The following is a 26,214-nucleotide window of genomic DNA, read 5'->3' as shown; positions in this document are numbered from 1 at the left end:
TTCTCACCAAGTTCATTTGAGTAACTACATATTAAGAGTTATGCCTTAGTGGGGTCACTCTCAAAATATACAAAATGAAAATGGGTTTGTTGTAAAGAACAAAACTACAAATTATGTTATATGAATTGCAACATATCTTGAAATGAAAGCTATGTAAATTGATGTCACTCAATATTAAAATAAGTTTAATAAAAACATTGTTAAGTGGGAGTGTCATACACACAATCGTTTTTCGAAAATGTTTCTTTAAATGTTAATATAAGTAAAATTCAAATGTAAATAAATTTTCCTAAAAATAACTAGTTGTAAAGTAAAGTATACCAAACATTTCATAGTAAATATGGTTGAAAATGTTAATTATAATTATAGTGTAACTTGATTACCAAAAGAGAGATTCATGTTAGATTATTATTGAATTTTTAACAATGATGCAAAAAATTGAATTTTCATAGTTTGCTTCAATCAACTAAAATAATTATTGTATTATGATGATCTCTTCTAAAATAGGAGATAGTTATTGGACAATAATGAACAAGAATATGCACCTTTTTCTATAGAAAGTGGAATACTATGACTATTTTCATGTTGTTTGATGATGAGTAACATAAAGAAAATTATGAGTGAAGAAATATTGCTCAATCAACTCACTAAGTTTATTTTTTGATGAATTTCATCCTTCAAAAAATAACTTGTCTTGCTTTGTGACAATTCTAACAACAGATTATTTGATGATTGCTATCATGAAGTTGGCTTGAAATAATCAACTATGATTTCCATGGTCGTAATGTTCCCTGCATTTATTAACCAAGTCAAGATGAGTTAATAGCTCTAAAATTTCAAAATAATGACATGTGATTAGATATAAAAGTGTTGATACTACACACACGGACACGCGCGCACACACATTTTAATAGTTTTGTATGTTGTAATCTACTATATGATTTAAGCATGTTCAAATTGCTTAAATGTTATAATTACCCTTAATCTAAATATGTTAAGTAATTTTATGTATTACAAATTACCATGTAATCTAAAAACTAACCTTGTGATTTAATCTTAATTTTGTATAATAGAAAAAGAGTTCTATTTTTATTTTGTGTAAGATTGAATACTCAATATTTGATTAATCATTAAAGTTCAAAAAAGAGGTTAGCATGAATGATTTAAAAATTTCTATGTATAGCCATCTTATGTCATGAGTCAAAAGTTCACCATTTAACCTTTGATTCCCATATTACAAAGCTAGGGTGAGGAGTCCATCTAAAGTGGAATATTTAGGCTCCTTAAGGACAGATATTGTGATACCTAAGAGGGTGAAGTAATGAAAGGGTTGTATGAGAATAAGCTAATATAGTAAGGGATGAAAAGAAATGTTTGTGTTTTATTGAATTTAAATTTAAATTTAAAGTAAAGTGGACCATTCAAGCTACCCAAGTGTTACAAGTTACAAGTCACAAGAATGAAGGTAAGGATGAATATAAATGTTTGGGTTTCATTGAATTCAAAGTGTAAAGTAAACCATTTAAGCTACCCAAGTGCTACAAGACACATGAATGAAGGATGAAAATAAACATTTGGATTTCACTGAATTTAAAGCGTAAAGTGTAAGTGCTACAAGACACAACAATGAAGGTAAGGATGAAAAGAAATGGTTGGGTTTCACTGAATTTAAAGTGTAAAGTGAACCATTCAAGCTACCCAAATGTTACAAGACACAAAAATGAGGGTAAAGATGAAAATAAATGTTTGGGTTTCACTGAATTTAAAGTGTAAAGTGAACCATGTGAACCATTCAAGCTACCTAAGTGGAATGAAGGTAAGGATGATCATAAGAAATATGAAAAGAGTAGATCATATGAAAATAAATATTAGGTAGACTATTCAAGCTCCATGTAGTTTTGTAGTCCTTTCTATATAGGTGAAGATGGTAACTTAAAACACTTATAGTCCATCACATATGAACTAAGGATTTTGGCTAAGAAAACTGATGCAGTGAGCGTTAAGAGGATCGTCAAGCTCACCATACGTGGGTTATTGAAATATTTATTAGTCGTGACAGATGGGTCATGGAAGAGGAGTAAACCACTATATTTGATAATATTGGAGTGCAAAAAGGATAAAGCAGAAAAGAGACTCTCCTTATCAGTAATATTTGTTAACGTGGAGGTAGAAACCGCTGCAAAATCTGGAGAGTCTGTGGTCTGAGAACAGGCAGTTGATGAAACTGCTATATTAGTAGGATATCTGATATTGACCATTGAAGCTGGAGGTGCAAGAGTAGTACTCTGGTTTTGACATTTGTATCTCATAAGATCCCCTCTAACAGCACCAAGTTCAGCTTGAAGAGACTGAATCTGATGTTGCAGGCTTGAGATAACACCCATGCAACCGTACACTGGATCACGTAATCTTGCATTTGCCTCGTATACAAGACTATTTGCTGCATCTGCCCTCTGGTTTTCTGGAACTTCCTGCACAAATTTATCAACAATACCAAATTAAACCTCAGTGGATGATTTCAAGCTTTTCCAAATCTCAATTCATGCACTCTGAATTGATGGGATGATATCTTTTGCTTTTTCAACTCTAAGGTACTGCCCATAACCTAGCTTAAAAAAACTATGGAGTTCTGTTGAAGTTATCATCTCGTAGCTCATGAAATAGTACACTTGCACAGCCAGATATCTCCAATAGCAATCACATTAAATTATGTTTGAGTAGTTTGCATTTTACTGGGGTTTTTAAAAGGTTTCTGAAAAAGAATACATGTTATATATATATATATATACTGAACCTATTAATAGTATTCTCTGGATTAAGGCTTTCTTGAAAAATAGTTTTTCATGTTCTGCAAGCTAACATGTAAGGGTTTTAGACTGTTAAATGTGTAAAGTCTAATGGTCAGCAGATCATTCCTCTTCTTTTTGCTTCTTCATTGACTACTTGTTTCTTTATATTTTGAGAGCTAAAATACTATATAAAATGATGAGAAGATTCTGTATGCTGTAACAGTGAGTAGAAGATATTGTTTTGCTTTCTCATGGATATAGTTTTTAATAATGTTGTGTTTATTTTCTAATTGTCTCTGTTTTTATTTTGCTGTTTTATGTTATAATTTATATATTCAATCTGTTTTTTAAATTCAACAATTAATATCAGAATCAAAGAGAAGTTGTGAAAAAAATTGTGGAAGAATTAAGAAAACGAGGAAGCAGATAAATGAAAATTGAAAAATTTCAGAAGAAAATTTTGGAATATGGAAGCTACAGCTAAAAACTTTGCTCCAATCCATCATAGTGAAGGAAAGAAGCCAACAGCAATGACCTATCATAGTGGAGGAAAGACCACCATTTAAGAGACTTGGTTATAAAAACATAGAAGGCTTGGAAAAGGGTCAAAGACATCTTTACTATACAGGAAAAAAATCATCTAATAATATGTTTATTAAGCATCAAGATGATTGTAAGATCTATCCAAAAGGAAACAGAAAAATATAAAGAAGAGGAGAACAAAGCTCCACTTCAAAAGAATAAAGAAGAGGAGAAGAAATGGGAGATTACACTCTACCTACTTCACCACTAGCTAAGTCTAAGAAAGTAATTGAACATGTGAGTAATAATTCTATCTTTTGTTCACATTACAAAAGGAACGGACATAGATCTAGTGGAAGTAATAAGCATTATGGTTCTATGGCTAAAATTAACAACACTAATTAGCATAAGTCTTATAATATGGATAAAAAAATTTAAAATTCAAAGGAAAGAGATATACAAATTCACACTAAATGAAAATAATAAAAAAATCATTTGAGCATGTGTTAAGATAATATTTATTGTTCTCATTGTAGAGCTAACATTTATTGCTCTAATTGTAAGATTAGACAACATTGGGATGAGATGTGTTGAAGGCTTAGCCTCATAATTCATCTAAAAGCATAGCCAAAGAGAGAAAGAGTAGCCACTTGGGCAAGAGAAGTATAATAAAGCACAAGTAATGAAAGGAACAAGTCTTTTCATAAGTCCAAACCACCAATATATGCCAATAGATTACCTTTTGATGCTTGGATAGAATAATTGGTTCGTTTGTGTAGCATCCTAAATTGTACTCCCTTACAATTTTGTCCTTATTTGGTCCCTCACCTTGGTGTTCCTCTCCCGAGGCCTGATCGGACCCCTCATTCTGCTCACACCATGTAAATATCTCATAATTTTCAAAATGCACACCTCCTGCCACTCTTTTCTTGGTCCCTGATTGGTCAAGACCAGGGCACTAGCGCTTTGGTGCTTAGGGTCTAGAGCGCCCAACGCTCTAATCCTCCCAATCAGGGCCCATTTTGGAGCCCCTTAATGATAACACCATTTTGGCGGGGGCCTAGATCCCATGTCGGCTCATTTTGAAAAATTACATTATTTTCTAACAAGCAAGTATAAAAGGAGGTCTACCCCTCCCATTTTAATAATAACACATCAATTAGCATAAGTCTTCAAGTATGGATAAAAAAAAATCCAAAATTTAAGGAAAGAGATACAAATTCACACTAAATGAAAATAATAAAAAAAATCATTTGAGCATGTGTTAAGATAGCATTTATTGTTCTCATTGTAGAGCTAACATTTATTGCTCTAATTGTAAGATTAGACAACATTGGGAGGAGATGTGTTTAAGGCTCAACCTCAGAATTCATCTAAAAGTATAGCCAAAGAGAGAAAGAGTAGCCACTTGGTCAAGACAAGCATAATAAAGCACAAGTAATGAAAGGAACAAGCCTTTTCATAAGTCCAAACCACCAATATATGCCAATAGTTTACCTTTTGATGGTTGGATAGAATAATTGGTTAGTTTGTGTAGTGTCCTAAAGTGTACTCCCTTACAATTTTGTCCTCATTTGGGCCCTCACCTTGGTGTTCTTGTCCCGAGGCTTGATCAGATCCCTGATTCCGCTCACACCATGCAAATATCTCATAATTTTCAGAATGCACACTTCCTACCCCTCTTTTCTTGGTCCCTGATTCGTCAAGACCAGGGCACTAGCGCTTTGGTCCTTAGGGTCTAGAGCACCCAACACTCTAATCCTCCCAATCAGGGCCCATTTTGGAGCCCTTAATAGTAACATCATTTTGGCAAGGGCCTAGATCCCACGTCAACTCATTTTGAAAAATTAAATTGTTTTCTAGCAAGCAAGTATAAAGGAGGTCTACCCCTCCCATTTTAATAATAACACACATCATTTCGAATTCATATCCATTCAAGAGAGAAAATTTGAGATCTACCTTCAAGTGAGCAAGCAGTCAGTCTTCAAGCATTGGAGCAGAAGTAAAGTCACGATTCATGCATTGGAGTTGACATTCATGTCTTATGTTTATGAAGACTTCATGAAACCCTAATTCCTTGTGGAGACAAACAAAACTCCATTAAAAGGTACAACATTAGTGTTTCAGACATTATTCAACATCTCCCTCAAAAGGAGATCATTTCCATTACTGCAATTCAATTACATTTCATTTCTATTTCATAGTTAATTCCAAAATTGGGGCAAACCCCTATTCAACCTATTTCCATTCTCTACTTTGTGCAGGAATAAGTACAAAGCTATAGTCTTCATAATTGGCTTTATTTATAGAGACGAATAGGTTCCCCTTTGGATGGCGAAAAGTGCAAAGGACTAGAGCAACGAACATTCTGGTCCCAACAAACCAGGAGCTCCTTTTGGGAATAGATCTGAACACTCTTACATTAATTAGATCCTGGTTCGTGGTTTGATCAGACAATTGTAGCTCACTGTTCATGCGTTTTTACTTCAATTTTAGCACATTTACCCTAATTTCATTATTTTCACAATTCAATTTAAAAGAGGGCAACAATTCAAAACCTAGTGAATCTAATAGGATTTCTCAACCCTATCCTTGTTGATTTGAGGCTAGATCTATTAGGTTCACCCCTCTCTGAATGTAGTGGTACCTAAGTCTAAAATTGACGGTTTTCATATATCTAATGGTGGAAATCTTAATTTTTCACCATTACATTTTCGTGAACCCGACATATTACACTTTAATTTTCTAATTTATGTTCTTAGATCTAATTGTTTATGTATTTCAAATCCAAATTTACATTTATAAGTTTAATTTTCAATAGAAATTCAAAAATTTAGTGGTTGAATTTACAAAAAACCCTAATTTTTAATTCTAAAATTGATCTTGTGGGTTGTCTGTTTTGGATTAATTATTTTAAATCTTATTGTTTATTCAATTTCAAATTGCAATTTTCCCTCCTAGATCCCATTTTCAAATTGAATTACATAAGTTTAGTGGTTGAATTTACAAAAACCCTAATTTATAAATCTAAAATTTACTTATGGGTTGCATAATTTTTCAAATTCATTTTCAGATCTGATCTTTATGATATGCTATGCTATGATCTAGATGCAATTATTTCAAATTCATAAATCAAATTCCTTGATTAATTGGTTAATCAAACATTTTTACAAAATTTTGTATTGTTTAATCATAATTTTCAATTTCAAATTCAAATTTTCCTCCTTTGTGCATGAGTTTTACTACTGTGCTAGTCCTACCTACAATATTCCCATGAGAAGAAGTTGTAAAATTAAGGCTTCCCAAGGTTTAATTACTAAGGATATGGAGCCTAATTTAGATAGCTTATTTCATGAGAATGTTGGTGGTTCCTCTAATCTAACAAATGATGTCAATTATCCTCATTATTTTCATGAACTAGTGTTTTTGTTGATCAATTGGAGAAGATTGACAATAACTTTGAAAATCTTCAACAATGGATGAATCAACAATACCTAGAAAGTGAGGCTATCCCATTGATTGAAGGGTTAAAAAGGATGGTTCAAAGTGATAAAGTTGGTGTTGATCTGTTGTGTGGCCTTACTCATATTGTTGACACTAATATCATGCCTATGAAAAGTTATGCCAAAGTCCTTGGTTACACCCAAGCTCCTAGTCAAGTTAATCATTTTATTCCTCTGCTTACATCCTTTCCTAGTGTGCCTACTTTCACATCTTCTATGATGACTACTTCCACACAAAATGTTACTCATACACATGTTAGTCAAGGGGGAAACTTTTCTAATCAAAACTCTTCCATACCTCCTTCCATTAGTCTTCCATTTGTGACCCAATCATCTCCCATACCTACATATCATAGTGTTTCATCCCCTTACTCTCAACCTCAACCTACATACAACAATGTCACTCCTCCATCACAATCCAATATGTCCAATTTCAATCCATCCACCGAAGCAACCATTAACAACCTAGCCCAAACCGTTTCATCCTTACAACAACAACTAGCTTCCATCACCAAATCCAAGTTTAATGTGCCCACATTTGATGTAGCGAGCCCAAAATCCGATGGCATTGTCCATGATGTCCCTCATAAACATGTGGAAACCCCTCAACTGGGGCTTTATAATGGAAAAGGTGATCCTTTGACTCATGTGAAAACATTTCAAACTTTGTGTAGTGATTTTGCTCATGATAAAAGACTCTTGGCTAAATTTTTTACTAGAACTTTTAGGGATAAAGCATTGCAATGGTATTGTTGTTTGCCTCATTATATTACATCATTCCAACAATTTCACAATAATTTTGGTCCTAAAATCAATTTGATTGATTTGATTCATTGTAAGAAAGGTGTTAAAGAAAAAGTGATTAATTTTATTAGTATATATTGTTAGGGATCCCACAAATACTGAGAGGGGGGGGGTGAATTAGTATTTAACCGGTAATAAGTATTTCTTAAGTTAAAACATGCAGAACATAATATAACAGTGTACCGGTATGCAAGAAATAATGCTATAAACAGGATCAAGAATATCCACATGAAAAGTACACCATAACACAAGATGTTTAACGAGGAAACCCGGTGTGGGAAAAACCTTGGTGGGATTTGTGACCCACAATATTCACTCACTGGCCAATAAGAGAATATTACTTACAATAGGGGCCTACACATGCAGGAAGGCCAATTGCCTAGAGCTCATTGCTCAATGGGAAGTCACATTGACTTACAATAAGGATTATACTAATCCAATTACTTGTACTGCTTTACAATAGCATCTCTAATGCCAGATTCAGTACCGGTTCTTGCTCTGTTCTTTACATATACCCTTGACCTATAATTCACACATTAGGTCTGCCTAATAATTTTCTTTATGCCCTTTTCATCACCTATCAAACACTTTTTAAATGTCTATAATGATCTCCTTTATATACAAGAGTCATTTTACAATTTGCCAAGTTGGCTTACAATAATAAACAAAATATTACATAAAAAAAAATCCTGTCGGCCTCTGTGCCGGTGTACATATTTTCTTCTGTGTCGGTGCCGGTGCAGAGTGATCTGTTGATGCCGGTGCACTGTCTTGCCTGTGTAATGCTTTGCCGGTATGATGTCTTGCCGGTGCCATAGGATTGCAAGGTTGCCATCAATGACAAAACCTTCAATCACATACAATGTCTCATTGGAGTGTCCATATGCCAACAATCTCCCCCTTTGGCATTGATGGCAACACTCATGAGAAATTTCAATAAGTATCCAAAATGTGTAGTCCAAAAAAAATGTTTACCAAAAATATGAGAGATCCCCCTGAGCATATGATTCCTGTATTTTGAACTTTCTCATTCCACTACTCCCCCTTTGGCATCAATGACAAAGGTTGTCAAGATGTCAGTAGAGTTTGTAGGTTCATCTATCCTCAACCCTGTAGCTGAGTAGTTATTATCTAAAAAAGATCTCCTAGAATTAAGTTTAAACTATCCATAAAATTTTTACTATCTTTTATTGTTGTTTCAGTCCTCTGTACTGTACTGGTGAGATGCTACAAATGCTCTGTCGATGTTTTGCTGCCTTGTGTTAATGCCTCTGAGATTTCCTTCCATAGAGATGCTAAATAGTCCAATCTTGGACTCAGTTTAGATCTCAAATGCTTTGCCTTGTTTATTATTCTTTCTTTTTCTCTTTCCAGTTTGAGCAATTCTTCCTCAAAATTTTCTATCTTCTCTTCAAAAATTGATAATGAATCCGGTGAGTTGACAAAATTGTTTGCAAGCTTATTTATCTCATCCTGTGTCTTGCTTATTTTCTTGTCAATATCTACAGTCAAAAAGTTTGTTTTACATGTATCTTTATACAAATTTTTGTATTCTTTTAACAAACTACATAGTTCCAGTAGAAGTGTGTCAAAATTTCTGTTACACTTCTTTATTTCCTCATCAAAGAATTTATGTTTCTCTTTTTCTACCTTGTCCTTTACTGATTCTTCCTTTATTTTCTCAATGTTTTCAGAAATATATTTACACAATGTATCCAATTGTCCTAAAGAATCTTTATTATCTATATTACAGTTTGGAGCTATTGTCTTCAAAATTGGTATTGAATCATCTATTGCTTTATAAGCCTGTGAGCTGCAGTTAGTTATTTTCTTTATAGAATCTAATAATACCTCAGTCACATTTGTTGACTTGAATGTTGATGATGATCCAACTATCTGAGTACCGGTGGAAGTAACCATGCTTGTATTGACCTCTGGCAGGTCAGTTTGTGTTTGCATTTCTTTTAGCACTGGTTTTCTTACTTCACTACTTACCAGTGGCACTGTTTCCTTGTGAACTTGTTCCAGAGCCTTTAGCTCTGATGGTTTCTCTGAATGTTGTGTTGTCTCTGTCTGTGCCTCAGATTCTACCTTGTTCTCTATGTCCTCTGCCGGTTTCCCTATTTCCCTTGCTACCGGAGGCTCTTTAGCCATATCTAGCTTGTCAGTTGTATCTTTATCAACTATTATGTTGATCTTTTGGGTATCAACATTTACAGTGTACAGGACTTCAAAATTAAGATTGCTATCCTTTACATCCATACTTTCTGCTACCGGTTGATCTTCAGTAGTTGTAATTTTTACCGGTGGGGGTAGGTTGTCTTTAACCTTTATGCTTGGTGGTCCACCAATTTTGTCTTTCCCCTTGTCTCTGTCCTTCTAATATACTTTTATAGGCTTAGGTTTCCTATATTCCTCTTGTTTTTCCTTGTCAACCAGGAATATGTCCCAACCATCTTCTGTTTCCTCTGTTACTTCAATAACTCTTCCTGCCATAAGTGAAATGTGCCGGTGTGCAATAGAGAATACTGACCGGTTCGCCTGAGCAATCAAATCATCAATTTCCTTGGGAGAGTTTATTGGATATACAGCAAGTAGTTTTTCTATTTTTATTTTCTTATTTAATTCAATCACTGCTTGCCTTCTGGCCTCAAGTATTTTGTACAAATCATCAGGAATTTCATTTGCTACTTCCATAAAAAATTTCTTGTACATGTCCATATGCAGTATCACACCTTTCTCAACTTTCTCGTTTTCATCAGCAGATAGTGTCATAAATTTTCTCTATGTTTTTTAGTTTTCCTTCCTCTGTGATTTCATTTAACAATATATCTAGAGGTGCCAAGTCACTGTTTGTCCTTTTCTTTTTCTTTGGTGTTAACTTCTTCTTGGGTGTGACCTTTCTAACTGGAGATCTCACTGCTTGTTGCTTTTGCCTTTTCCTTCTAGGTGAAGGAGTGGTTGCCGGTGAGGGATCTCTTTTTCTAACAACTCTTTTAAAAGTTGCTGGCATGTCACCTTCTGAAGAAGTACCTACCAGTGATAGATGAGCTTCAGGTTGTGGAGCTGCCAACTCATCCTCCGTTATACCAGTTTTCTTTAGTACATCTTCCTTAATGGCCTTTGCTTGCCTAGATCCTTTCCTCACAAATTCCTCAACCTTCTTTACTCTTTTCTTGGATTGTATTTGGCTTTCTATGGTCTTAGCACTACCAAATACTTCTTCCTTAGGTTCATTGGGGGCTTCCAGAAGTGCTTTAGCATAAGTTTCAACTATGTGATCATTTGTCTCATAGCCCATTTCAGTTACCCAAATTGTCCTTGGGATGACCGCTTCCATCCAGATTTCATCTTTCTTAATAACAAAGCATATATCATCTTTGTATTTGTCTATTATTTTCTGGGATAACCTTATTCTTTGCTTCATTTTGGCTTTCAATGCTTGAAAAAAGTCATGAATATTGTTCTCCTTGTTCTCACCCATGGTATTGAACAGTTCTGTCAATTGCTTTCCTACCAGTATGTCATATCCAGGTTCTTTATAACCTATACCGGGAACCTGTTTTGTTATGTGCAGCATTAGACATACTAACAGATTTCCAAATCTGAAAGTTCCTTTCTTGTCCTTCTTTATCTTTCCAAGGTTGTCTATTAGTTCATCTTTTAACCATTCACATATGTCATTTTTTGCATTGTCTGTTACCATGTCATAAGCACTCTTAATGCATAAACTTGAAATTGAGTTAAGTCTGTTAGCATGAGTGGCTTTGTAACCTAATATCATACTTATGAATCTCACATTGATGTCTTTTACATCATTAACCCTTAGTGATCTCTTATCAAATGTTGCACCTGTTAGTTTTGTAACTAGGTCATTTGGAACCTTCTTGGTTTTGTCTGGTCTCTTACCGGTGGTCAGTAACCCTGTGACAACTTTCACAGCTTCCTTGGTGATCTTATGGATTGCATCTAGCTAGAAAAATTCTCCATGAACTCTACTTAACACTATCCTAATCACATCCTTAGGGAATTCAGGAATGCTAAGGATTTATGTGAATCCTAGGGTTTCAATAACCTTGTGTTCAGCTTTAACATTGCCAGTATCATCACATATTACGGTTTTATACATGGTTTTGATTTCCTCATCTCCTAACTCTTCAATATTGCAGTGGATGTACATTCTAGGGTCTTCAACATATACAACACCTTTAGGGATTTGAGAAAATGCACCCAAGGTATCATCCTTCTTTGCTATCTCGGGGACTAGCTGAAATACAGGCCTAGGTCTTTTAATTACTTCAACAACAATAGGGTTTTCTATGTATTCAATTGCAGAGGTGGATGCCATGTTTAAATACCTTTTTCTGCCTTGGGTGGATGATTGCTTGGAGTGTGCTTGCTTCTTGCTTAGAATGCTTTAGCTCAGAATCTTCACGCTTTCTGAAAATTTGAAATTACGGTGAAATGAAATGGAGCCAAAACCTTATTTTATAATGTCTTTTCGCCATCTACCACATTAATTGCATGCCAGTTAAGTATCCACTTAACATTGTCTGCCGGTAATAAGTAGTTTTCAACTTCTTATCTCTAACCGAGGGAATAATTAGCACATGTGTCATTTGATTGCCAAACCCTCAAGGGAATTTTCTTCAATTAGATGAAGAACTTCCTGCTGGTGGAGCACTGCTCTATCCTATCGGTGAAGCATCACTTTGTCCTACCGGTGGAGCATTGATTGGTTTTACCGGTGGAGAAGTATTCCCAATATTTAGATCTGCTTTTCTAATCCATTGCTTTGAGAATTCTTGCTTAACCTCTTCACCTTTTTCCTTACCTTTCAAGCTAGCACTTTTGTTGTCTACCGATGTACCTTTACTTCTACAAAATTTAGCAATATGCCCAATCTTGTTACATGCATAACAAATTACATTATTCTTCTGAATAGCTTTCCCATAACCTATGCCGGTTTGTGTTCTGCATTGATTTGATAAATGTCCAAATCTTCCACAAACATAACATCTCACATTCATTCTGAAGTTTTCAGAGTTATGACCAACTTTGTTGCATTTTGAACATTGACCGGTGGGTGTATTAATATTCTGATAATTCTTAGATCTACATTCATTTGCTCTATGACCATACTTATTACAGTTAAAGCATTTTCCATTGAATTTATAAGCATTAGGTTGTCTTACCGGTTTGCTGTGATCCTGAGTATTTGCAGTACCGGAGCTTTCACCAATTTCAAAGCCAATTCCAGAATTGTCACCTTTAGGTTTTTGATTCTTCAGCAAGGTACCAAGTTCCTCTGAGCTTTTCTTGAATTTTTCTTTGTGTTGATTTGCAGTTTCTAGTTCCCTTTCCAAGATTTCCTTTTGTCTCATCAGTTCATTTGAGTCATTCTGAGTATGCATCAGATTTGTCTTCAACATGTCATTTTCATAGCTAAGTCTTGTGTTCTCATTTGCTGCATCACTTAGTCTTCTGGTCAATTCTTCTTCATTCTTCTTTCTATCCTCAATCTCTTTGCAAAATCTCATAGTCATATCCTGCATTTCATTTTTTGTTGTCATGATCTCTTGTTTCAACTTGCTTATCATATCATTAAGTGATTCCTTTTCATCATTCTCATTTTGCAATTTTTCACAGAGTTCTCTTCTCTTATTTCTTGCAACAGTGAAATTCTCTTGAAGTGCCTGAATGATATCCTGAGCTGCTCTCAAATCATCTTCTAATTTTATATTTTTCAATTTCTCTGCATCATAGTCTGTAAGAGCTCCTTCAAGTTGCTTAATCAGATTTTCCATTTTTACCGGTGTCAAGATCTTCCTCAAGCTATTAGGCTTCTGAAAATAGAGGACCAGGCTCTGATACCAATTGTTAGGGATCCCACAAATATTGAGAGGGGGGGGTGAATTAGTATTTAACCGGTAATAAGTATTTCTTAAGTTAAAACATACAGAACATAATATAACAGTGTACCGGTATGCAAGAAATAATGCTATAAACAAAATCAAGAATATCCACATGAAAAGTACACCATAACACAAGATGTTTAAGGAGGAAACCCATTGTGGGAAAAACCTCGGTGGGATTTGTGACCCACAATATTCACTCACTGGCCAATAAGAGAATATTACTTACAATAGGGGCCTGCACATGCAGGGAGGCCAATTGCCTAGAGCTCATTGCTCAATGGGAAGTCACACTGACTTACAATAAGGATTATACTAATCCAATTACTTGTACTGCTTTACAATAGCATCTCTAATGCCAGATTCAGTACTGGTTCTTGCTCTATTCTTTACATATACCCTTGACCTATAATTCGCACATTAGGTCTACCTAATAATTTTCTTTGTGCCCTTTTCATCACCTATCACACACTTTTTAAATGTCTATAATGATCTCCTTTATATACAAGAGTCATTTTACAATTTGCCAAGTCAGCTTACAATAATAAACAAAATATTACATTAAAAAAAATCCTGTCGGCCTCTGTGCCGGTGTACATATTTTCTTCTGTGCCGGTGCCGGTGTAGAGTGATCTGTTGATGCCGGTGCATTGTCTTTCCTGTGTAATGCTTTGCTGGTATGATGTCTTGCTGGTGCCATAAGATTGCAAGGTTGCCATCAATGACAAAACCTTCAATCACATACAATGTCTCATTGGAGTGTCCATATGCCAACATATATATATATATATATATATATATATATATATATATATATATATATATATATATATATATATATATATATATATATTTGACATTTGTATTCTCAAATCGCTTATCCTATGCCTGATCAAGATATTCAAAGAATTTTCATATCTAATATACAAAAACACATTAGGGATAAGCTTCTCTCTTTTGAGTTTACTTCCTTTACACAGTTGTGCGCATTGCTTCATAATTATTAACTTCAAGTGAGTCAACTTGAATCATTCTCTTCAATGGCTCTGATTTACAAGAATAAAAGTGCTCAACAATCTTTTGTGAAGTTTAAACCAAACAAGGGATTCATCAAATTCAATGACAACATCAATACCCAAGTAGCAGCTATGACATTCAGGTGTGCCTCCTTTATCCAAATACTTTAGAAAATAATTTACTCCTCTTTCTAAATCTTTGCATAGCATTATGACACAATTGTTGAACATAAATATGTTAAAACTTCCTCCCATCAAAACAATTGATACTTCCAAACCTTTTCCAACCTATCATGATACCAAAGCCTTTTTCCAATATCATTGTCAACCCGATCATGACACTAAAAAGTGTTATTTCTTAAGGAGTAGAATTCAAGACTTTATTGATAACAATACCATATTTGTGGCTGGTGTGAATGACAAAAGAAAAAAATGTGTAGCTCCTCCTAATCAAAATATTCAAATCTTTACTAATCTTTTTCCTTCCTATTTTACTAATGTCATTTAGTCTGAGAATCTTAAATTTTCTTCCAATGACCTTGGCCTTGAGTCTAATAATGTGGTGAATCTTGTTGGTAAACCTACACCTCCTAAGGACCATTGATCCTAGTGAGACTATTGAAGCACCTGATGGCCACTATATATCACTGCAAAGGTCAAAGAAAAACTCTCACAAGGGGTGCTCATTGATCCAATGTGTATGGTGAATGCGATAACTAAAGAATATCTGTATACTTTACGATTGCATCAAGTAAAATATGATAAATTTGATGTAGTGGTTAAGGTCATTAATGGTTTCTCTTGTGCTACTATTGGTTCTATTTCTCTTCCCATTGAGGTTGGTACTAAGTGCTTAGATGTCATTTTTGCTATCATTCCTACATCGGATCAAATTCATGTGAATTTGGGACATCCTTGGCTCTCTTCCATGAAAGTGATCCCTTCTACTATTCATAAATTCTTAAAATTTCCTCATGATGGACCCGATCTCCTCCCTACACCTTCAATTCCTCCTTTATATGTTGTAGTCCCACCTCCTACATCTTACAAAGGAAAGTGGCTGCCATCTCCTATCTTTCAACCTAGTAGACCTTCTCCCATTCCTCCTTTGAAGGAAGAGAAGAAACCTATGTCTATTGATCCTAAACCTTCACAACCCTTGGCTAAAACTAAACAAAATCATTGTGCAAGAGAACGTCGATGGAGATGTCATGCTACGGCTTGTGAACTTGCTTCTCAATCCATTTCCTCCCTGAAGACACCAAATGATGATATGATCCCATTTGTCCAGTCTTCGCCTAACCTTAGGGAGGAATTTCAACCTAAATCACAAAGATTAAAGATACTTAAGAAAGATGATGATTCATGTTCTATATGTATAAAAGATCCCATTTTTATTAATCTTGATGAAGAGATGGTTGAGAATGATGTTCATGCTAACAATGTTGATGATAATGATTCCAATGATGAATATGAACTTATTGATGTTGACAATGATTTATCTAAACAATTTTCACAAGCATTAATCCTAGCTCCTAGTAATAAACAAAGTGACTCATTAGTAGAGCATGGTCCTTATTTGGAACTTGTGATATCTCCATCTACCATGCTCGAAGTGGCTCCTCTTGCATCTAATTCACCTTCCCAAAATAATGTTCAGTAAGATTGGGAGGCAGATGATTTTCTTAGCTTCATTTGTGCCATAGATTCTCTCTCCTCTCTTTATTGTTTTTAACATTCTATTTGTTTCTCAATTCTTCTATTTGTTGTCCCTAGTGTTGTCTACTTGAGGACGATGCAAAGCATTGAGATATCTTTTGGTCTCTTCCATGTTGACTCAAAAGGCACATGCACCCTTCTGCTGTTGTGGTTCTACTTCCTTTGGTGAATGAGGTCAATTCAATGCAAACAGTTTTCATGATATACATTATTTATCATAAGAGAATACTGACCACTGAGTTAATAGAACCCTTACGTGTTTTGTGACCATTATCCTTTGATTTGTCATTTCTTGGGGGAATATCATTGTGTTAGTGTGCTTATCTTTTGGATCCATGTATGATACCTTAAATCAATTGCTCCCAGTAAGGTGTATGCAATCTCTTTAACGTGGGGGCATATGCTGCAGTCAATGTTTCACTTTTTACAATACTCAAGTTACTTTGCAAACATAGCCTTTTGCTTTGTAATTTTGGTATTTTTCTTTTTCATGACTCATAGTAAGTAACCCTTACTAGGCTAGCAGTAATGATTCTCTTTCTTTTATAATGTCCCTTTTATCTTGATGTTGAAGTAGTATGATCCAAAATTCCTCTGGGGGATTGGTGTATCTTTCCTCTTTGATGACTTGATAAAAGTTTCCAATGTGATTTTTTTTACTTTACTGAAAGTATGCTTAGTCTCATACTCCTGCTAAAGTGGGGGCTAAATGTAGCATCGTAAATTGTACTCCCTTACAATTTTCTCCTCATTTGGGCCCTCACCTTGGCGCTCCTGTCCCGAGGTCTGATCGGAGCCCTGATTTTTCTCACACCATTGAAATATCTCATAATTTTTAGAATGCATAGCTCCTGCCCCTCTTTTTGTAGTCCTTGATTGGTCAAGACTAGGGCACTATCTTGGGAACCAGAACGTCGCTTTGGTCCTCCCAATCAATGTCCATTTTGTAGCCTCTTAACAATAACATCATTTTGGCAGGGGCCTAGATCCCATGTTGGCTCATGTTGAAAAATTAAATTGTTTTCTGACAAGAAAGTATAAAAGGAGTTCTACCCGTCCCATTTTAATAATAACACACATCAATTATAACTCATATCCATTCAAGAGAAAAATTGAGATCTACCTTCAAGTGAGCAAGCAATTAGACTTCCTTCAAGCATTGGAGTAGAAGTAAAGTCAAGATTCAAGCATTTGAGTTGACATTCATGTCCTATGTTTATGAAGATTTCATGAAACCCTAATTCCCTGTGGAGACAAACAAAACTCCACTAAAAGGTACAACATTAGTGTTTTAGACATTATTCAGCATCTCCCTCAAAAGGAGATTATTTCCATTACTGTGATTCAATTACATTTCATTTATATTTCATGGTTAATTCCAAAACCGAGGTTTGACCTAAGGAAAATCCCTATGCCCAACCTATCTCCCTTCTCTACTGTGCGCAGGAACAAGTTTGAAGTTGTGATCTTGAAAATTGGATTTATTTACAAAGATGAACAGGTTCTCCTTTGGACAACAAAAAGTGTGGAGGACCAAAGCAACAGGCATTTTGGTCCTGAAAAATCAGGAGTTCCTTTTGGGAATAGATCCAATCACTCTTGCATTGCTTAGATCCAAGTTTGTGGCTCGATCCGATGATTGTGGCTCACCATTCAAGCATTTTACTTCAATTTCAACACAGTGACCCTAATTTTAGCATTTTCACAATTCAATTTAAAAGAGGGTATCAATTCAAAACCCAGTCAATCTAATAGGATTTCTCAGCCCTATCCTTGCTGATTTGAGGCTAGATCTATTAGGTTTACCTCTCTCTGAATGTAGTGGTACCTAAGTCTAAAGTTAGCGGTTTTCATACATCTAATGGTGAAAACCCTAGTTTTTCACCATTACAATTTACATAAGAAATGAGAGAGTTTTTTTTGTCATGTGTATTAGAAAATGACGGCATCCCAAGTTTCTCTTGTAGACTGAATTTTATTCAAGATAAATCTACATGATTCAAGAATAGATGTGGAGAATCCAATCACTAATTGTGAGTATGAACAAGCACATATGTTTGATAGTAAGCAAGAAGAAGAAAGAAAAATGTATGAGGTAATGCATATTTCTAGCCTTCACATTTCTTGAAAAATAATAATACGGTACACACCTATTGTTGTAGGTAAAATGCACATGTAACAAAAATATAGAGTTACATGAAACCATGAAAAAGCAATATGGGCATCTTTTAGTAATTTTTTTCACATATTATAAGCTCCATGTATCTAATGAAAGAAGAGTTTAGTTTTACCTCATTTGCATAAGAGATGACTCATGTATGAAAAACATGAATCAACCTATTAAAATTTATTGAAACTGTATCACATGTATATTTTTTTGTTTAAGACCATGTATATCAATAAGTTTATTTAGTTTTGTAAGCATGAAATCTCCAGTATTGGATGAAGAACTAGAAAGTTAGGTAACATGGGGCAACACTATGGTATGTTTTTAGAATGATGTATTGCATGTATACTTATTTTTTAGAGCAAGCGTGACACTAGAGGAAGCATTTTTTCAGTGTTGGATGCATGTATTCTCTATTACTACAAATTGAGAATTTTAGAAAAATAAGAAATATTGTCATAAATTATCGAGATAAAGCATGGAAAGCATTATGAACATTTAGTTGTGTGTAAGAATACATATTGTTAATATATCATATAATGTAATTTATTACAACATGTGAAATTAATTGTAACACTTTTAAGAAACTAGGAAGGAAATTTGAAAATTCAATGTATAATGCTTTGAGCATCACAAAAAGTTGTATCTTAAACACAATATAACACATAAAGATCTCAAAAATGAAGAAATTTCATATTATATTATATATAAGCTTTTAAGAAAAATAAATTTCTTTAATAAGGGAGGTATGATTAAAAGGGATTCTAATCTAAGTAATGATTTTGTATACTCACGAACTAATGAATTTTTTTTAATTGAAAAGTAATTTCATTTGCAAAATAAAGATTTGAAGTAGTACATGTCTCCAACATGATTGAAATATATCGTTAAGGACTCCTTCATTGTCATGATATCATCTAGGATTAATTTATGTCTCAATTTTTTTATTTTTTTTAATTTTAGATAAAAGTCGATATACCACTAATTTTATGTCTCAATTTTTTGAATATAAAAGAATAAGCATTATTTTCACATCTTGTGATTGTAGAACTTCCTTTTAAGTTCTAAATTATTATTATATGTATTCTTATTATTTGTTTTGAAATAGGAATAGATAAATTTGATGGAGGATAATTATGTGTTATAGCATTCTTCTCCAATAACAATGGACAATCATATATTATAATAAACCATTGTAATTTAAGGGAATATCATCTTCTTTCATAGGAGAAATAATAAAGTGTTGAATAATTATTTTCATGATTAATATATTTATTTAGAAGAGTAATGCCTCAACCAAATAGTTATTAAGTCCACATCAATCTCGTAATTTAAAATGGTGTTATGTTATAACAATTTGATTTATGAGTAGCACAATATAATAAATAATTTGTTATTTAATTATAAATTATGTATTCTATGATACAATTTTTTGTTTTTGAAATTTTTATAAAGATTGTGAGATTTTGTCAAGATCAAGAGCTCAATGAAAAGTACAAAATAGAGACAAAATATTGATAGGAATAAACTGTATTCTATCAAGATGAAAATATTGATCAACTAGATCATCAATCAATACATACAATGAATACGAGTCTGCTTATATAGGCAAGGCTATATGTATATGTGAGCACACAATCATGGCATGCAGCTCAATGAGAAACAAGGGTAGGTAGGAGAAATAATAAAATATTTCACATGAGGTGGATCACCCATCGAAGGTGGAATTATCATCCCACAATAAGTGGATATGATAAGTAACAATAAGATCACACCATAAACGATGGAAATCTCCTACACACACTATCCCAATGTGGCACAAACACCCAAGTGTCTCATACCCAAACTACCATGATATGCATGTACCTAAGTAAACTTAAGTAAGGTGTAATAATATCCAACATGAATAAATAATTACACCAACATCCCCCCTTAAGTGCAACTTAGGGGAATGCACTTAAGTCTACAATGCAACTAAGCAATGCAAGATGGGTCCTAGCTACTAGGCCATGTTAGGTATCCTTGTACAAATGCAAATGCACACAAACCAGTGCAATCTCTCACAAAGAAGGGAAAGAGAAAAATCCAATGGGAAAAAACCCTCCCCCAAAAAGAGAGATGAAAACTATACACCTCAAGCGATTAAGATTTCCAAAGAGGAACCTTACTCTGATACCAATTGTTGAACACCCAACAAGACTAAGAGGGGGGGGTGAATCACTCTAAAACTTTAAAAGAAATATTAATCAACTTATTTAGCAATATCACATTAACCATCAACACATAAACATCAAACATCAACACATGAACACCATATTTACGTGGAAAACCCAAATAGGGATAAACCACAGTGAGAAACTAACTCACAATATAAATAACATTGTTTACAACATTTTAGGCATACAACCATGGAGAACCAACACCTGAAGGACTTGCAGAACTAAGGCACGCAACCTTAGGCAAGATACAAAGAGGACTTGTACAACTAAAGAACACTTATATTCAAGATAAGATACAGATTGTTGTTGAAGGACTCACTTTCAATCAACAATGAATGAAATAGCTGAATTGAAATTAAGAAGGATTCTCCTAATCATGAAATTATCCTTGAACAACTGAATCAAGAGACCAACATCACGACAAACATCTTTGATAATATTCACTGTCACAACACGCTATTTTGTGGAATATATCACCATCAAATTTCTTCTCAACCTGACTTTTGCATCACCACAAACTCAAATCTACTTGCAAATCATTCACATACACTTCTCATCCACACACAATTCATCCATCCACACATCTTAAATATGAGACAATATTGCAAACCTAATTAAGGGTCGACCAAAATAGAATAAGCAATATTACACAAAATAAGCCACTGAGACCTAAAATAATTATATCGGTCCACTCCAAGAGAAAGAGTGAACCAAAACATATCACAATACATCCTTCTACAATTGATCCAACAATCCACACATGCTAACACATACTCCAAAGGGTGTTACAAAATGTAACATGTAGACATAATCAACTAGTCAACCACATAACCACTTCTAATGGAAAATACTTCATGCAGATCTCCACAAACCAAAACGAGACCCATATTAACATCTCAATACGTCTTCCAACACATATCCAGACCAAAAGAATATGATCCACCAAACCGCAATAGAATTTGCAACATATCTGGATGGCACCAAAAGAATTTTGGACCACCTTGAATATAGGATGACACAACCAACACCAAAAGTATATCCATATCAACATCCATCTAGATAACCAAGGTATGACAAAGAATATCTGGACCAACATCCATTTGGATAACCAGGTTTGACATCAATGACAACCATACAATGTCATGCTATCAACAAACTACAACATAATTTTTATTTAGATCTAGGTTTGATAATGATAAAAATGAATTGTTTAATTGAACACAAGGGGTGCTAAATAGAGGTATAAAAAAATTCATTAAAAATAGTTACCTTAAAGATAATAAAAAAAAGAGAGAATATTTTAATAGGAATGGGGTATGATAAATTCAAGCTATAAAAGTAAAAATGAATATTAAAAATATATTATTATAGGATAAATTTACTAAGTGAATCTCGTAGGAATTTCATTGTAATCCATTAATGTGGAGCCTAGAGTGATAACATTTCTCTAGCATTCCATGAGATGCTTATAGTTTCATGGTAGATGGGTCATGATGTGATTATAATTGTTTTACTTTTTAAGTAATACCACTTCTAAATTTACTTATAATCTCATTCATATATAAATGTGTAAATGTTCGAACTTGTTTTAAAATAAAAAACTTTTATATTAGTAATTGAACCATGTTATCATTAAGAAAGGTTATATCATATTTTTAAAACTTGTACATGAAATAATTATAATCAATTTAAATAAAAATATGATTTAATTATGTTATATTACTTATTTGAAATTGAGGAATAAAGAGGCTAAACATTACTTGGGAAGATACACATATATAGTGCAATGGATAACAACTACCACTAGAATAGTAGCATGCAAATCCACACAAAGAGTGAGAATAGAAAGTCTACCTAAGCAAGCTTATCCCATAGAAAAGATATCCATGAGAAAAACTCCTAAGATATAGGAAATAGTCTCAAAAAAGAAAATATCTCTTAGAAGAGATATTAATGAGAGAAAATATCCTATAATTTAGGAATTTATTATGTGCAATATTAGAATAAATACTATGCCACCACCCCGACCCTCACCCCCCATGAGCAACTTAGGGAGGTTAACACTTACGATAAAAAAAGGATGGGTGCCAACAACAAGATCTAATTAGGTGCCCATTTACAAACATATGGAAAATGAGAAAATCCATTAGAAACACAAATCGTAACAAATTATTTTAAACTTAGAAAATAGAAGCTACAACTACCAATGAAGAATGACAAATGAATACACGCTACAAAAGGATTAAGACCAAAGTCATAGAAACCATTTCATGATTACCACTAGGGTACTCTTGAATTCTTGAAATTATATACTGATATATAGTATACACTACTCAATTGAATTGGGTCGAAGATAAGGCGTACAAAAATCTATGAGAAAACAAAAACACAAAACATGCTAGAAAGAAAGATTGCATGAAAACATGGATGTTCACATATTCCTCCATAGTTTCCTTCACACAAATCAACCTATACCTATAAATAAATATCCCCCACTAATAGAAAAATAATAAAAAATCTCCTCTTGAATGCAAATAAACTTTCAATCTAAACCAAGTAGTTTTACCAAACCACTATTCAAAGTAGTTTTACAAAAACCACTATTCAATCTAGTTAGGCTCTGATACCATGTCATATTAGTAAGGATTCTATGAGTGGTTGCAAGAAACATGTATTCTATAGAAATACTTAGAATGTAAATAGTAGTAATTTGTTAATTAGCTTACAAAGGAAGTACAAATATATAGTACGAGATGGATCATATAGAATAGAAACTACTATTTGACATGTAACTCCATGCAAGATTGCACAATTAAGAAAAAATATCCCTACAAGATAGCATCCGCCTAATAAATCTTGTTTAAGAAATTATTCTGTACTAATACCTAGTAGGGTGGAATAGGCCATCCATCCACACAAAGTGAAGAACAAAATAGTGAGGTACAAAAACTAGAGGAAGGAGAAAACACTTAAAGATAAGAAATATCAACCAATGGTAGAAGCAAAAATGTCCATCAATAAGTTAATCAACATACTAAAAATCATATAATTAAAATGTATCCAAGTGTCCAATGAGAGAAGAATAAATACAAAGAGGGGGTTCTAAAGGATTAAAAAGGAGCCAAAAGTAAAAATAGTAGATAGATGATGAACATCTACAATAGATTTTTAAAGTAGATGGTTATCCAAAGAGGAGTCATTCTCTACAACCTTATTAATTATAAAAGTAGGAATAGAAGTACAAGTAGTGTTAAAATAAGTAATAGTCACATTGGATTTAGGGGACCTTTAAGAAAAAATCATACTCCATAACAATAGCAGGTAAAGTAATAACAAGTTTAGAATGTATTAAATATAAGTTAGTGTACATATAAGTATGTAAAAAGATCATAATCAACATAATATTTATCATAGTTAAAAGGTGTGATATGTGCATGCTTGGCCTCATCTACCATATTAGTATTGTCATCATGTGAAGAAGTGAGAGGTGTATTTTGACATAGATTGTGAACCTTAATAAATATATCTTTTATTTGGTGTTTAAAGATCAACATTGATTGTAGTAGACTGGGATAGCACCTACATCAATAAGATCTTTTGTTTTAGTTTTTAAATATAAACATTGAATAGTAGAATGGCTCAAAACCCTATAATATGAACATAAAGAAGAAATGGGTGACCAAACTCTATGCTAAGGAGATTTATTTAATGTGAGAGGAGGAGGTTTATAATCCTAGATTCTATGCTAAATTAGATGATATTTTGAAGAGGGTCAAGAAATCTAAATGTTTTTACTTCATGTTTGTAATGGAGAAAGAAGGTTTCTTTTGGAAAAATATCATAGAGGGGATCCATAGCTTTCAATTAAAACAATAAGGGTTTCTATAATTTAGTGTATTAAGCTCTAGTACAAATTTGTTCAACTTTAATAACTATGATAGAAAAAATATTAAAGAATGTGGTCAAAAGGTGTAAATATTATTTTAGTAATTAAGAAAAAGAGGCAAGATGTATGTTCCCTAATATTTTTATTGAAAGATTAGTTTTATTGTACTAAATGTGTTATTGGTGTAATAATTCTAATATTGGACATAATAGTTTAAGTTAATTAGGGAGTCTTTATTAGTTGGCTATCATATCATCTAGGACAAGATTTCCTTTCCTGCATTATAGGATGTTTTGTTTCATGAATATCTTTTCTAAGAGAATTTTTTTTTTGAGATTCTTTTCTATTTGGTGTAATATTTATTCTAAGATTACAAATAATAATTTAAGTTAATTAAGAGTCTTTATTGGTTGTCTATCTTATCATCTAGAATATTATTGCTTCTTTTCTTAACTTTCTTAGATTACATGATATTTTCTCTCATGAATATCTCTTCTAATAGATATCTTTATTTTTGAGATTCTTTCATATGTGAAGAAAGGGCGATTTTCTACTCTAAAAAAATTGAATACGAAGAAAATTGGTCCTTGTAAAGCATTGCACCCTTTGTTTAGAATGCTTATGTGATTTAAATACCAAAAAACTTAAATATATAAGAAGTATTCAATTTGGTTGATCTTAATGGTTCTTATGGAGATAAAGATATAGACAAGGAACACATTTGAGGCAGCAAGTTCTTGAGGGGTACCTAGAAAAGAGATAAAGTAGATTACGAATAATCATGTGTTTAAAAGTGCTAGGAAGAAGGAATATAAGGAATATTTATTCAAATGAAAGTGAAGAGGATTTGAGGATAATCCTTTAATTTTAAATATGAAGTTGTATAATTCGGTTGTATAATTGGGCGAGCATCATAACCTCTCTTAATTTTGTGCATTTTAAAAAAAAATTGTTACTTAAAAAGTTAGATGCAAGAGCATCTAAGGGGTCAATTAATATTACATCACCAAAAAAATATTTTATTTTATTTTTTGAAGTTTTAATGATTTTATAATGTAATACAATCATTGTAAAATGTCATTCTTTTTTAAAAAGCATTTTCTCACTCAATTGCCATTTCAATGTATTCCAAGTCCAAACTATTAGCTTTATCTTTAATTGATGTAATAGACCCTTATCTTGTAAAAATATACTATTATTCTAATTGTTTATCTTCCTAAAAATTTACTGTTAACAAGAACCTTCAAACAATGATATGAACTTAATAGAGCAAACTAACTATTAGTAGAAATTTAACACACATATATCATTTCATTATTTTATTTTTCAAGAAAATCAACAAATCAAGTAAACCAATCTGAATGGTCATCATAAATTTGAAGAGAGATGATTATGAATGACCAATTACAATCTTATTCAAAATCACAAGCCAAAAATCTTATTCAAAGGATCGATGTCTCTCCTTCCTAGTGTCTTTGTCTCACTTTCTTTAAGAATCGATCACTTACCTTATAAAGAGGACAACTCCCTCCAATCCATTCTACTAGGCCTACCTAACTCAATCAATCAATCTCCCTTTCTCACTGTCCCACACATCGTTTCTCTAATGCCCCAAATCTATCAAAAAAAAAAAAAAAGCACGATTGGAGGTGAGAGATCCTCCTCCATTCCCCC

General features: G+C 33.3%; 1 protein-coding gene across 3 annotated transcripts in view; it reads right to left on the bottom strand.

The window, feature by feature from the left end:
- Positions 1 to 471: 471 nt before the first annotated feature.
- LOC131060628 (LOB domain-containing protein 15) overlaps positions 472 to 26,214 on the bottom strand; it is an 83,369-nt gene continuing 57,626 nt past the window's right edge. For 2 of the 3 annotated variants that reach the window (XM_057993938.2, XM_057993939.2), the window contains exon 4: positions 802 to 2,471. In XM_057993938.2, the coding sequence (XP_057849921.2) occupies positions 1,911 to 2,471 (561 nt within the window). In that variant the 3' untranslated portion in view covers positions 802 to 1,910. The other variant, XM_057993940.2, reaches the window with a different exon arrangement.

Source organism: Cryptomeria japonica, chromosome 7 (assembly GCF_030272615.1).
Source record: "Cryptomeria japonica chromosome 7, Sugi_1.0, whole genome shotgun sequence".
Lineage (NCBI taxonomy): Eukaryota > Viridiplantae > Streptophyta > Pinopsida > Cupressales > Cupressaceae > Cryptomeria > Cryptomeria japonica.
The sequence above is the reverse complement of the archived record's forward strand: the minus strand, read 5'-3'. Positions and strand labels throughout refer to the sequence as shown.